The sequence below is a fragment of the Lissotriton vulgaris genome, chromosome 3_1, assembly GCF_964263255.1.
Source record: "Lissotriton vulgaris chromosome 3_1, aLisVul1.2, whole genome shotgun sequence".
NCBI classification, from domain to species: Eukaryota; Metazoa; Chordata; class Amphibia; order Caudata; family Salamandridae; genus Lissotriton; species Lissotriton vulgaris.
Genome location: NC_141689.1, coordinates 888,423,091 through 888,437,788, shown reverse-complemented (window position 1 = coordinate 888,437,788; position 14,698 = coordinate 888,423,091). Strand labels below are relative to the sequence as shown.

The 14,698-nt window shown below is 45.5% G+C and overlaps 1 protein-coding gene across 2 annotated transcripts in view; it reads right to left on the bottom strand.

Moving 5' to 3' along the window:
- The window catches only part of PUM3 (pumilio RNA binding family member 3), a 320,840-nt gene that overhangs the window by 182,003 nt on the left and 124,139 nt on the right, over positions 1–14,698 (bottom strand). For both annotated transcript variants that reach the window (XM_086961213.1, XM_086961214.1), the window contains exon 8: positions 7,105–7,279. In XM_086961213.1, the coding sequence (XP_086817339.1) occupies positions 7,105–7,279 (175 nt within the window). The remainder of the gene's footprint in view (positions 1–7,104; positions 7,280–14,698) is intronic.

Genomic DNA, 14,698 nt, shown 5'->3' with positions numbered 1-14,698 from the left:
GTTCAGGACTTTGAATTCATCTCAATCGTCTTGTTCCAGAGTTCAAACATGTGGTGGGGACAAGAAGTCAGTGGGTGCTCCCGACTGCACAGAGTTCATGATGGTGACTGTGGCTTGGGTTGTGAGAGGGTCCCAGTGGGTGAGCAGATGGTCGGGTTCTTGGTTCGTGGGTGTGGGTTTGAGCAGGCTGATGCTGTGGGCAGCAGGTGGTTGGGGTACGAGGTTTTTGTAGATAACTGAGATCTTGTCATAGAAGAAGTACGCCAGAGTATTGCACAGTTCTTGGGAGGGTGTGATGTAATTCTCAGCAACTGCGGGGTTGGAGAACTCCTTCACAAAGGGAAAGAGCTCCTTACTGCAGTTTGTGCTGGCTTCTATGTGGTCTATTAGTGTGTTCTTCTTGGTTTCTCTCAATAGGCAGTGATACTGGTTGAGTGTTGTCCTGAAGGTGGTGACGTCTCCTGTTTCTTTGCAGGTATGCCACTTCCTTTCTTGTTGCCGTGTGTGAGAATGGGGTTGAGCGTATGCCCTGCTTTGTGGGTAGGGTGGGTGAAAAGTTGCTTGAGGCCCAAGTTGTGCATGCTTTCCAGGGGGTCGGTTGTGTTTGTGTTGCTGGGGTCGTTGAGGTGGAAGCTGATGTCCCCTGGAAAGATGACGTGCTCGGAGTTGATGGCAATCCGGGTGATGAGGTGAAGGATGGCATTGCGAAAACTGGGGCATGAACCAAAAAAGATTTTCTTGATTTACTTTTTGAAGCATTATAATAGTGCATACATATATACACACCAGCCTGCAATGCCTGTGGGAGTGTCAGCGCAAATGAAGAGCACCTGATCTGGAGGAGGGGCAAGAGTAACATTCAACAGGGCTCGGTTTTTAGAACAGCTGTATCCTGTGCTGACCCCCAAAGGAGCCCGTGAAACTGGCACGGATGAAGGCGAACCATCTCTGAAACGCGTATGCCTGTTGTTTTATGGACTGCCAGCAATGCGCAAAATTTTGAAAATAAAGCCCTCTAAAGATTCCGGAGTGTGTCGTGCTTATCTCCAGGGAACAAGCGTGGTTTGGTGTTTAGTCAGCAAGCTGGTTGCTGACCTGTGGCACACCCTCTTGGTTTGGAGCACCTTACGACAACCAGCAGTGTGGAAACTTGCATTGATGGCAAAAACAAGCACCCCCCCACCCAGCAGGTATCTCGCCATTGGCTGTTTGGGCTGCAATGGGGAGAGAGGAGGCAACACGGTGTGCCTGAGGAAGGATTCGGCTGTGGACTTTGTTTTGACACACCCGCCGGGCACTCGAGCTGGTGTGTGGCTGGTGCTCAAAGTTGGGAGCATCACTGTATGACTTGGAGCACTACTGAAACTATTCAGCCGCCCACCTGGACTACAGGCACCAGAATGCAATGGCTGTGGGAGTGTCAGTGCGAATGAAGAGCACCTGATCTGGAGGAGGGGCAAGAGTAACATTTAACAGGGCTCGGTTTTTAGAACATCTGTACCCTGTGCTGACTCCCGAAGGAGCCCGTGAAACTGGCACTGATGAAGGCGAACCTTCGCTGAACGAATTAAATTATTTTTATATAGCGCGTTTCTACCCTGAGGCCTCGTAGCGCTTGCGGACTGCATGGGGACGGCAAATCAAATTAGGGCACATTGCGAAAAAGGTGGGTTTTTAGGAGCTTGCGGAAGGCCAGTATGTTTGGTTCGCTGCTCAGAGAGGGGGACAGAGAGTTCCAGAGGTTTGAGGCGTTCAGGGAGAAAGAGCGACCACCCCACTTGGCACGGCGGACTTGCCTGGTTGTGGCAAGAAAGGCTAAGCTGGAACGAAGGTTTCTTGAGGGTTGATAGGGCATGATCAGGGAGTGTGAAATGGCTGGACCAGATTTCCACATGGCTCTATGAGCCAGGCACATGGGTTTGAACTGGATTCTGGCCCGGATCAGGAGCCAGTGCAGCATCCTTAGGGCGGGTTTAGCAGATTGTCTCCGGGGGATTTGGAGCAGAAGGCGGGCTGCGCTGTTCTGGATCACCTGGAGTCTTTGTAAGGTTGCCTGTGGGGCGCCCAAGTACAGCCCGTTCCCGTAGTCCAGGCGTGAGAATTAAGGCCTGTACCATGATTCTTCTCGCCTTGAAGGGAAGCAGGGGGAGAACTTTCCTAAGCATCCTCAACAGGCCAAAGCAGGCAGCCGCTAGCTTGGTGGCCTGATGGCCAAAGCACATAGAGCTGTCAAGCCATATGCCGAGGCTCTCAATCTGCTGTTTTGGGGCAGGCATTGGGTTAAGGCAGGTTGGCCATAGATGTGCAGACAAGGCAGGCAGTTTACCCAAGAACATGAGCTCAGTCTTGTCGCCATTTAGTTTGAGGTGGGAGAGTTTCATCCATTCGGCTACAGCCTCTAGGCAGCTGCCGAGGAAGCAAGATGAGCCCTCTGGGTGGTTCAGTGATACCACCAACTGGGTGTCATCAGCATATGATATGATCTGTATGCCGAATGGGAGAACTACCTCGGCTAAGGGTGCCATATAGGTATTAAAAAGTGTGGGGCTCAGGGACGAGCCCTGAGGGACCCCACAACTGAGCGGCCACCAGTCGGAGGAGGCGTTGCCTTCGAAGACCTGAAAGAACCGGTCTTTGAGGAATGATTGTAGCCAGGAGAGAGCTGAGTGGGTCACTCCTAGACTTTTTAGCCGGTTCAGCAGGATCTTGTGATCTACAGTGTCGAAGGCGGCACTGAGGTCTAAAAGGATGATAGCTGCTGAACCACCCTGGTCCATGAGTCTTCGAGCCTCTTCGGTTACGGCCAGAAGGGCCGTCTCCGTCCCTAAACGGGGGCGGAAACCTGTTTGTGATACATGAAGCAGATTGTTCAGCTCTAGGTACTGTACTAGAACAGAGTTTAGGTGTCTCTCGGTTAGGTTACTTAACCAGGGGAGGAGGGATATGGGTCGTAGTTGGCCTGTTAGCGGAGTCCAGGCTGGGTTTTTTCAGGTGGGCCTTTACCTGGGCGCACTTCCAGGCACGGGGGACCGTGCCCGCTAAAATTGAGGCATTTATAATAGCCAGGATGACTGGGCATATGACATTGGCAACTAAGGGAAGGTATCGCGGAGGGGCGGGGTCTAGTGGAGAACCCGAGGTCACTCTAGGCATGATTGCCTTAAGGGAGTCTTCATCTAATGGGGGGAACTCTGCAAGGGAGCATCGGGGATTGGGAGGGGGACTCCTTGTGTCGGGCTCGAAAGTGTCGTTCAGGGACGGAGGGAAGGATTGGGCAATTAGTTCAATTTTCTGGTGAAAAAATTCTGCAAGATTGTTGCATCAGGCGGGTGTGTCTTCTGGATTGGTTTTTTTTTGGGGTATGGTGACCAGGGATTTGGCGATGCGAAAAATCTCCTTAGGGGAGTTTGCAGCAGCGCTGATCTTCTCCTCTTAGGAGGATTGCACAGTTTTTATTTCTGACTTATATTTCCTTATTGCCGCTCTATAGATTGATTTCCATTCTTCTGTTCTGTCTCCAGCTCCTTTCTAACTTCCTACAGGTTTGTTTGAGCTCTCTTAGTTTTGTGGCGAACCAGGGTGCTGTTTTAGGGCTGAAACGCGTATGCCTATTGTTTTATGGACTGCCAGCACTGCGCAAAATTTTGAAAATAAAGCCCTCTAAAGATTCCGGAGTGTGTTGTGCTTGTCTCCAGGAGACAAGGGTGGTTTGACATATATACACACATAATAATCGATTTACTTTTGTAAGCAGCCTTGCACCCCCTGAGTAGGTGTCACAAACCTCCAGGCGTTCACAGACCACAGGTTAAATAAACACTGATCTAAAACATTTATTTACAGGACTTGCGATACATGCATTAGGACACCTTCCGCAATACATTGTGGAGAGGGGTATGACCTTTCCAGGTCTAGCCTACAGGCATCTTCAGATGTCTGTTTTTTAAAGACCTTTTGTGTACAAAATCAATTCTTACACTGAGCCTTGAGTCACCTCATTGTTTATCACTAATAGGCTTTCTTGTTGCTCTCATTTCACTGCTTCGTATTGAGTGATTTTCCTACCGCTTCTTGTGGGTGTCCCTTCCCTGAGCCATAGCGGTTTTACAGTGCTTCTGTTTGGATGAGGTGTAGACTTCTGCTGCTTACAATCTGAGAACTTCATCTTTATTTTTACTTTCATCACTCCATGAGAGTGAATGTATTTTTCCTTGGTCTCCCTTTTGAATTAGTTTTATTTTAAATTGGCCAAAGATCCCTGCCCAGCTCTTGGATTGCGTTTTCATGCTCCAAGCCTCCCTGCCCCCATTTGCAACCTTTGGTCATCTATCCTTCACTGCTCCTACGATTCTTTTTGAAACCTGATCACCCTGTTGTGTGTGTGTGAGATCTTACAGTTCAGCAGCCCGCTACATGGCCATTGGGCACCTACTCCCCGCACAATCATCTTTCCTAGCATTTTGTTACTACACTGTGCAACCGGGCTGCTCGCTTCCCTTATTGCATGACAATATATGAATAGTTTATTTGAATATACTGTCCCAAGATCGTTGTCCATCATTTGGGAATGGTATATGAAGAATAAACTAAGAAGCAACACAAGATCGCTGCCACATAAGTGTGCAGATGCAAGGCAGTCAAAATCAAACTATTTTTTTAACTAAGAAAAACCACTCCAAGATGGCCGCTCTGTGTACCTATTCTTTTGTTACACTAAATTCGTTCCGGAGACACTGATGTGATTTAGGGACAGGAGAATGTGCTACATCATCAATAAAAGCGTACTAGCTGCTTAATAACCAGTTTGAATTTTCTTATTTTGCCCTATTTTATTAACTGAAAGGCATTTCAGAGAGCATTCAAATCTTTAAATGAGTGTCCAAACTTACTTGACAGGTTATGACAGTTAATCACCCATTTGATAATCCTGGGAAACGTACATGTTTCTTGAACTGTAGCAGAAACTTGGTAAAACATAAGGCTCATTCTCCAGCTAAAAAGCATGAATTTCTACACACTGTAGAAAGTATGCCAACAAGCAAAGGTTCTAAAAAAATGAGGAATTTGCATAGCTGGTATATAAAGACAATTTAGAGGTGTATACTCTTTGTCAAGAGCAGCATCAGAAAATGAGGGTGCAGTGCTTGGAAAAACACTGGACAGAAACAACAAATACCTTCATCTTGAGGTCCATGCTTCTCATAGTGATCAGTTGATGTACAAAATCCCTCCTTCAGTGGTATCCATAGAAAATGTGTGTTTCAATGAAAACACTGCATTTTATTTTAACACAACCCTCTGGGTTCTAACAAAGAACTCTCCCTTTGCAGGAAAATTGCAGGAATGCTAACTAAAATTCATGTTAGCAGCCAGAAAGGGGTTTCTCTGTTCAGAATTTGTTTATAGGAAGCAGGGAGGGAGGACAACCCCTCCAAACTATGGGCACAGACATTGGATTAAGGAAAGACTGACTCAGGGCAGGACTATCGACCACAGCATAGTGCATGGGTACTCAAAGAGGTTTCTAGGGGCCAAATAGTATGGTGTGTGGTGTGACAGAGGGACCCAATGATGGGGTGGAAAATTGTAGTGAGGGGGGGCAAGATGGGTGTACAGAAAGCAAAGTATGTATATGATTTATTTTCACGGCTCAATTCCATACTGCTCTGTGCCTAGTGCTTTGTCTTTAGAGGAGGCATAGATTTGCCAATGCTGTGCTCAGCTGTAGCTGTATCCGAGTCACCAATGCTCTACCGCACCTTGGTGTAAGCCTTCTCTTCTCACTATTGCTACCATGGCCGAATCAAGTTTACAAAATGAAGTTACTTGATTATTGAATTTGAATGAAACGGAAGTGCACAATGTGAAACCAGAAAACCTGGGATCAAACCTGGTTTACCCACTTGACCAAATTCTGTGATGCTAGGCAATAGTTTTATTTTACGTTGCATCCCTTTTATTCATTATCATATATGAGCACCTTGAAATACAGGAGTTCAAGATGCGCGCTGTGCAAAACCTTCTTCTGTCTTTGACTCTATAAACTATAATGATGTCAATGTATAACAGCAACTCAGGCCACCCAAACGGATCCACATGAAAACGGACTATAAGTTCACTATTGGCATTATTGGCAGGGTGGAGGAAGGCATGAATGTTTTTTCTTCGTTCATTTTTAAAACAAACACTCTTAAAAAATACTTCTCAATGCACAGATATTATATGATGTACTAAAGTGAAAAGATTCAATATGTTAATGAAATACAAAATTCAATTGTGAAGACTCAAATTTGTACACGTTTGTTCCAAGGTGTGTTTAAAAGTAAAGGTGTTCTTAACATTAAATGGTGCAGTACAACTTCTTTTCTTCTTTTCCTTTACTGCAGTTAACCTGTAAATAAATGCTTGTCCGGTAATGTAACATCTCTCTAAAGGTTAGCGGTCTGTCAAGTAAACAGCAGTCCTTTTCACCAGGGGGCTGCATGTAAAGGTCAGGAGAGCCACAGGCAACCCCAGGCCATACTTTGAGTATCACTAGCTAGCATAGAGGATTGGTTGGAAGAGCATCACGTGTTTCCAAACTTGTTTGTGGAGACCATTTAGTTCAGATAAATTACTTACAATGATATTTTAGTACCAACATTCACTCCTATGTGGGACTGGTTAAATAAAAATCAGACAGACCTAAGGGACCGTAAGTGTGTCAGTCAAGTGTTGATGCAGAATATCAGACAAAGTAACAACGCAGAAGAAAGGACAAAAGTGCAGGAGCTGAAAATGTTAGCACAGGAGGAGGCTGGTCAAGAGAGATGAAGGCAATAAAGTACTAAACTGGCTATATGATCATGGTCTATTGCACAGCTATTTCTTGCTTCCATTTCACTTTGCTCAGTCAACCATGGCTTCGATATTGTAAGTCATTTTCAAGGAAAGTGAGGAAAAAACAGGAAGAGAAGAGCGCGGCACAGCATAAAAAGGCATTTTCACCTAGAGCCTTACAGACTATGTTTTTTTGTGTTACTTTTTACCTTTTTAGACTAAAGAGGGCACCAAACAGGCAACAATTATTCACACTGTAGAATTGAGGACATTGAAAACATCTACCTTATAAACCATAAAGGCATTCCCATACAGTTCTTCTGTCAGAAAGTTCCTCTGTTCAAGAATAGCCTTGTCATTGTAGGCATACTCTATTATATATGAAGCCTCAGCATGCCGCAGCATTTTTCTCACTTGGCCTTTAAAACTTCTTATAATTTCTGCAACTTGTTGTTTTGACCTTTGGGTATAAGAAATTGAAAGAAACACATCTGTAAAATCTCACTTCAAAGTATTATTTTAAATAAGCACAGGTCTCCTGAAAAACAATAGTACACATTCTAATCTATATTGAGGTCGATCAAGGCAAAGGTTTTTTTTTTTTAAGATTGTTCTTAGGACTGACCGAGAGAAGCAGTATAAAAGGAAGGCAGTACATCAAAAGATTTCTGAATTAGGTGAATTAGCCAAGAGGACTAAGCGGACAACTGTCACATTTACTGTAAATAATTCTTAGTTGGACTCGAACTTTACATGATTTCAAAATGTGTTGCATAAGCAGAGGTCGAAATGGGCGGGATCTGCGGGGTACGACATGCCCATACTTTTTTTTAATATGACAAAAACAGTTCCCCCTACAAATGCAACCGTTCTGGGATGGTTAACTCTGACATTTGAGAGGCTTAAGCTGAATGACGGAATCTCCTGAGCTGTGAAGCTGAGGGAGGGGCAGACAAGGGTACAGGAAACAAGCCTTCTTGCCAGGGTGTCTGCTGCCAGCCAGAAATTTAAGTATTCACATTCGGTTAATGTGCAAATGTAAAGGCTGCTTGTGAGCCGGTACGGACTTTAATTGATGGAGTCACTAGAAGATATTCTTTTTGAGAGGTATTGTAAGGTGACCTGATGAGCTGTGGAGTGAGTGGTGTTAAGGGACAGTTATAAAACATTTTTGTATTCTTTACTGTCTGCATATTACTCAGATCTATATTTTGGAAGCACTTTTTTTTTAACCTTAAACCCAAACCTTTTTATGCATTTTGTGGCAGCAAATCTTATACTGTGTGTCATACTGTACATATGCTTTCTGTCACAGGCTGAACACTAAAAACTCAGAAGTCACTATTTCCAACTGCACCAACCAGAATTAAATTCTGTGGCTCTCTGGTTACACACACAGATCTCTCCAGTTATCGCATTAAACAGACGTTTCACTGCATAAAAAAGTGCATCTCTCACTACTTCGTTTAACTTGCATTTTCTTTTGATTTAAGGTGAGTGTTATTTTATATACGGTTAATTGAAGGTGAAAGACCAACAACATAGTTACAAAATATTTAGTATTTAACCACGCATTTGATCCTTCCCCCACGCTCAGCGACCTCGCCCCCACTGGGTTCAGGATCACAGTTCCCTTACTTCTTTTAATGCACTTCGATCACTGTGTGTAGGTGAAGAACCATAACCTATAACAACATAGTTCAAATACCATATTCACTGAGCAGAGGCAGTTGCTCAGGTAGGTATGACAGTGTAGATTATAGCAATGGCACAAGTCTTCTTTAATATTTACACAATGTCAAAGACAGTATCCTTTAGAAAAGCTCTGCCAACCTGACCAGCTTTATTTTCCGCCACAGGAAGCGCTGCTTTTTTTTTTTTTAAAAGAGAGGTAAGATGTAGAATATATCTCTGCTTAAAGAGGGAGACTGAAAGTGCACTATTAACCACATAAATAGGTCTACTATGAGCTGAGTGACCGTGGTGGCAGCAGATTACAGTGCATAGGTTCAGACCCTTTTTACATACACCTTTGGTGGGAATGAGGCACTTTCTAATTGTCATCAAGCAGTACGCAGATACTGGGTAGTATCCTAACAATTCTGTCAGCTGTGTTTTAAGGCTAATACTACAGCATTCCAACTGGATAGTCGATCCCTTTGGATATTGACTATCCAAATTAAAGTAATCAAGGCTTACTCTCGGAGGTGGTAGTCGTTAGAAACTCAGTGCATATTAGTAAATAGCATAAATTAACAGGCAGCTAAAACATAGCAGTTAGAAATATGCCTCACATGAATAACTTGAAGGTGCCATCAATTTCTGGGTGTTAAGATACACGAGGGACTACATTTGTAAATATTAAGCCCTGCGGCCAATGTTATCCCAAGTTGAAGTATTTGGATGTTGTGGTGTGCTTGGACAGATTCACGACTTGTAGGGTAGATAGACTATCTTCCAGGGAGTACTACATTTTTTTTGTGAACAGATTAATATGTTACTTGCCTTCCATAATGGTATTTTTGGTGGACACTCACTTGCAGATTTCTCACCTCATGAACCTCCCCATGAAGCAAACTGGCTCAGGAAAAGTTGAGATAGCTCTATTGCACCGGTAGGTGGCGCCATGGCTAATGCTCCAAATGACAGTGCCTTCCTGGAAGTGATGTCACAGACCTAGCAGTATGTGGCACAACCCTCATGGTCTGAAGGTCAGTTCCAGATATTGTATTCCACATCCGAGGTGAAGATGAGTTTAACAAAAGTGCAATGCAGAACAAGCATTTACAATGCAATGGTCTCGGCATCATTAAAGGTAGAGCTATTGGCATTGCTCATGACATTTTTTTTTTTTAAATCATCAATGGCATTGTCATTTACATTGCCAATAGCTTAATAGTTAAACAAATGGCATTGTCATTTACAATGCCAATAGCTACACCCTACACAGAGCCACCCTCACACAGACACACTCTACAGCACTCTACAGCACGCAGCACTCTACAGCACGCAGCACTCTACAGCACGCAGCTCTACAGCACACAACACTCTACAGCACACAGCACTCTACAGCACACAGCACTCTACAGCACACAGCACTCAAAATTACACAGCACTCTGCACTCTACAGCATACAGCACACAGCACACAGCACTCTACAGCACACAGCACTCTACAGCACACAACAACACTCTGCAGCACTCTACAGCACATAGCACTCTACAGCACACAGCACTCTACAGTGTGTGTGTGGTGTATGTGTGTGTGGTGTATGTGTGTGTGTGGTCTTATGTGTGTGGTGTTATGTATGTGTGTGGTGGACTTAGTTTGAGTGTTCGTTTCCTGCACACTCACACACTGCCCCTACACATTCACACACTGCTCACCCTGCACACTCACACTGTTCACCCTGCACACTCACACACTGCAGTCACTGTCACTCTGCAGTCACTGTCACTCTGCAGTCACTGTCACTCTGCAGTCAGTCTGCACTCACTGTCACTCTCGCACTCACTGTCACTCTCGCACTCACTGTCACTCTCGCACTCACTGTCACTCTCCCACTCACTGTCACTCTTGCACTCACTGTCACTCTCGCCAAGTGCCAGGAAACAATATGCCAACAGAAATGAAGGCCTCAATGCGCCTTTACACGTCACTGAAAGCATGCATTTTGTGGGCTGTTTGTGAGGCTGCCTTTAAACACGTGGCAGGAAAGTCAACAACTGTCCATATGGGGTTAGTGAATAGGGGACTCTCTGCCACAGGTATCACACAAAATCCACGGTATTTCCTCATCTTTTTATTTTATTTTTAATTTATTTTACGCAACCAGTGATGCTTCTCTGTATCCCAAAATGTACGAAACTTCAAATATTCGTTGCAATAAAAATATAATTTACATATCTTCTCCATAGACAATACATGTGATTTAATTTCACTGTCATTATACGTCAGCACGCTATTTATCAGCAAAATGATTGTCTATATGTATGTTTCATAATTATTTTGTATGTATTTGTATTTTAATGCCCCTTGTACGCCCAGCGGCATTTCTGCTGCAGGCACGCTCCATTAAGCTAAAACATTTGACCTCTGATCTTTAAGCACACTCCCCGTCACCCACCACACCACTATAATGACTGTTACTATTAACACCACTACCACTACTAGGAGATAATGCTATTATTTTCATGTTTCCATCACCGCTGTTAGAAAGATCATTATTATTGTAATTTTTAATGAAAATAATTCTCATTTTGCTAGTTATTTTTTAAATAATGTAGGCGGTAGTTATTTTTGTAATAATGTAGGCGGTTGTGCGTTGGAGCTTTGGTGGGCGTGTGTTTGCACATCTGGACTGGCAACACCGAGGAAGAACAGCCTAATCTGAGTTCATCTTTAAAACGTGCTTCTGAAAGACGGATTGGGCTTGGGCAGGGTCGGTCGCATGTCAGGAATGTATTGGACACGAGCTGCCCTATAGAATCATACACCATTAATATCCAGATACTACCTACTTAAGGTAGAGCAGCCTACACACTGAGTGAGGAATACTGTATTACCTGGGAGTTGGTCTCTCCCGCCACTAACACCCCTCCCCCTTCCGGAATATGAGAACGAGCGCGTCCATTAAAGTACCGTTGACCAGCACTATTGTTTCCAGTTATTTCTAAAGGTGGGTGGGGCGGGATCCCAGGGCTGGAGACAGATCTGCTGGCTTTGCCTTCCAGATGGCCTGGCATCCTCTTTCAGCTCAGCCCTTGGGCCGCCACGCTTCCATTGTTGTCGGTTCAGCGGCCTGAAAGGGCCGAAGTGTGAGAAACTCAGAAACCTCGGGACTCACACCCTCCGAGGGCGGGGCAGCTCCCCGGGTCCCCTGATTTTACGGACCCTCTGAGTCCAAGCCTTGGCTACAACAAGTCACCCCTCCCACCAGGAGGCCAAGGCCCGCTGAATCAGACCGAGGCTCGGTGTTTGTGCTCAGGCCGTAAACGTAAACTATACAGAGTGTATGGCCTTTTACATAGAGGGTTAAAATGCGCTCTAGCGGCGAAGTTGGACACTGCAGTCTGGAGACATGGACGCTGATCTCGACTGCGACAGTTCACCAAAAAAACGTGTGATTCTGGACAAATATGTGTAATGTAGATTTGTTAAAAATTAACTGACCCTGACCCGCTTCCTAACTCTTCACCTCAAGGTTTTTATAATATAACCTTAACCAGACAACACTCACCACCACGCTGGTCTCTGTGAAGCAACTCATGTTTTAGACTTTGTCTTTCAATAAAGCGCCTGTTTCTAAGCACTTCATTTTTGGAAGATAGTGAGCCACAGGGAGGTACGGATTTTCCTGCGATCACACAATGTAGTTTGACAGGGAGGTCAGAAATACAACGGAGCTATCATGATTGTGCACTCAACACCCGGTAAACATTACTTTATACAAGGAGGCAATCCTCTTCATGTCCAATCTGTTTCTATAGTTTTTTTTATTCTTTTCAAAATGTTCGGAACCAAGATTATCATAAAAAGACTAGATCAATACCGGTGTGTGTTGGTGAGGGGGTGGGGGCATATACTCTGCACCACCACACCACCTGACAACTGTTCTCAACAGGGATCTGCTAGGCCACCGGCACAGTTTGAGTGGCGGGCTCAAAACGTGGCACCATTCACTCTCTGGCCTCTCTGCTGAGACTGCCAAAAGGTCAGTACCCACCAAATAAAGTTAAGTGAGACGGTGAATGGACGAACATTAGCACTTTAGCAGGTCACTCGGTGTCTCTATGAAACCTTGTGTTCGTCCTCTGCTTTTTTATTTCATACACCACTGCGACCTGATGCTTAGACATGGCTGCAAACAGAGCTTAAAACAAGGCTCGAGCGCTGCACCAATCTGTGCGCAGCTCTCAGGCGAGCCCCGGTGACGTCATCGATGGTTCCCAAGAGTCAGCCACTCGCAGCGCGGCTCCCGGGCCGGGGCCGGATGACGCGGGGAGATTCGGCCAATGAGAGCGCGGCTCTTGAGGACAGGCCCACAGCAGCGGCCAATTAGAGCGCGGCTCCGCCGAGAAACGGCCAATCGGGTTGCGGCCCCTTCGTCTTCGGCTCCGTGATCTCAGAGCGGGGAAAACAGCTGCTAGGTCAATTTCAGGGGCCCAGGTCACGGCGGTGAAGTGAGGCAGATCGGGGAAAGGCGCCCAAGGTCGGCAGGGCGAGTTTAGCAGTCGCAGGTCCCGGCAGGGTATCGGTTTGGCCCTGAGGACGTTCACGGGCTCACAACCACCTCCACACACGTGCCGATGAGCACGTCAATCTCGCAAAATGGCGGAAAAAAGCTCCGACTTTTTTTTCGGATTTGGGGGCGTGTTCGGTGGGCGTGGCTAAAAAGTGGAAAGAAGCACACCGAACACACCTCCAAATCCGAAAAGGACGGAGCCTATTTGGAGTGACGGCTCTCTCCTGCAATGGCTGGCCTCCATTTAGGAAGCCAGCCAATGGGAGAGAGCCAAAATTAGAGGCGGGATTAAGAGCCCCTCTAAGAAAGATAAGATCTCGCTACTTCCGGTTCTGACGAACCGGATAGTACCGAGACCTAAAAACTTGCAACCTTATTAAATACTCCTCAGAAACGAGTAAGTTTGTGGGTCGGTGAGGATCTGCAGGCAGAGAGTGTATCAACCAGAAGGAAAACATTAATTGTCCCATAAGCATCTGTTCATATCATGAAGTGCTGTACATTCACATGGTCACATATTCCTGCTATCTAATGCATGGCCACTGACTCCATGTTAGATTGTTTTCTGCACAGGAGAGGAGAGTAGGTATGGGGCAGTGGTTACCACAAAGGGAGTCACTTAGCAGCTGAGGTAGCCCCGGTAGGTGAGATGAATGGGAATAGGAGAGTAGGTGTTCTTCACGTTTAGTGCCGTCATGAAGTCGCCTTGTCGGAGCAGATGGCTGAAATCCTGCAGGGCTTCACGTGGGAATGTGCGAACAGGGAAGATCAGTTGAGGAGCAGGAGGTCCAAAACTGGCCAGAGGTAGCTTTCGGTTATATCCTGCTGTTTAGTTGTAATACATCCTCTCCATAGACTCTCTATTCCCTGCTGCTCGGACAGTGTGATGATGTCATGGAATGTTGAGTGCCTGTAAGAGTGTCAGCTGGAGGGAGTGGGCTGAGCAGTAAGGATGCTGCTCCTGGTGGGGGTATTTATCCATAACTGGTAACCTGTAACTTAAGCTACAACTTATGCAATAAATCTACCTTGTTATCCTAAGTGAACTGGCTACCTGACTCTTGCTTACAAGAGGGTATCTTTATTGTAACAGCTTCCTTCTTGGGGGATGAGGAAGCAAAGACTATAGGGGCCTTTTGCATTGGAAGGAGATCTCCTCTACTGATCTACTGATATGTGCATGGGATGGGATTTAGAGAGGGGCTGTGAAGTTCTAGGAATTAGCTATGGTGAACCATCTCAATTACCTTTGGATCTGATGTGATTTCCACCCAGTAACAGAGGAAATCTGGCAATTGTTCCCTCCTAACAGCTGATGGGTGATCAGGTGGATGAGGATTTGGCGGGGGGGCTGTGCTTAAAGGCATTCTTAATGATGAGGGCCATGGCCCCTGATGTACACAGGGTCACTGGGTAAGGTTTATAATTCTTCTCCACCCTTGTTGTTACTACCCAGGCCTTAATGGGTTTCCTGAATATCTTTGGGGCAGACATGTGCATGCTTTTTTTATCATGGCCAGAAATTGTACTGTCCACCCTGACTTGGACAAAGCCTCAACAAGGAAATTGCTCATAGGGAACGTGCATGGAAGGGGACTGTCCATTTGACCACTTTGTGGTGGGCTTTGTAGTTGT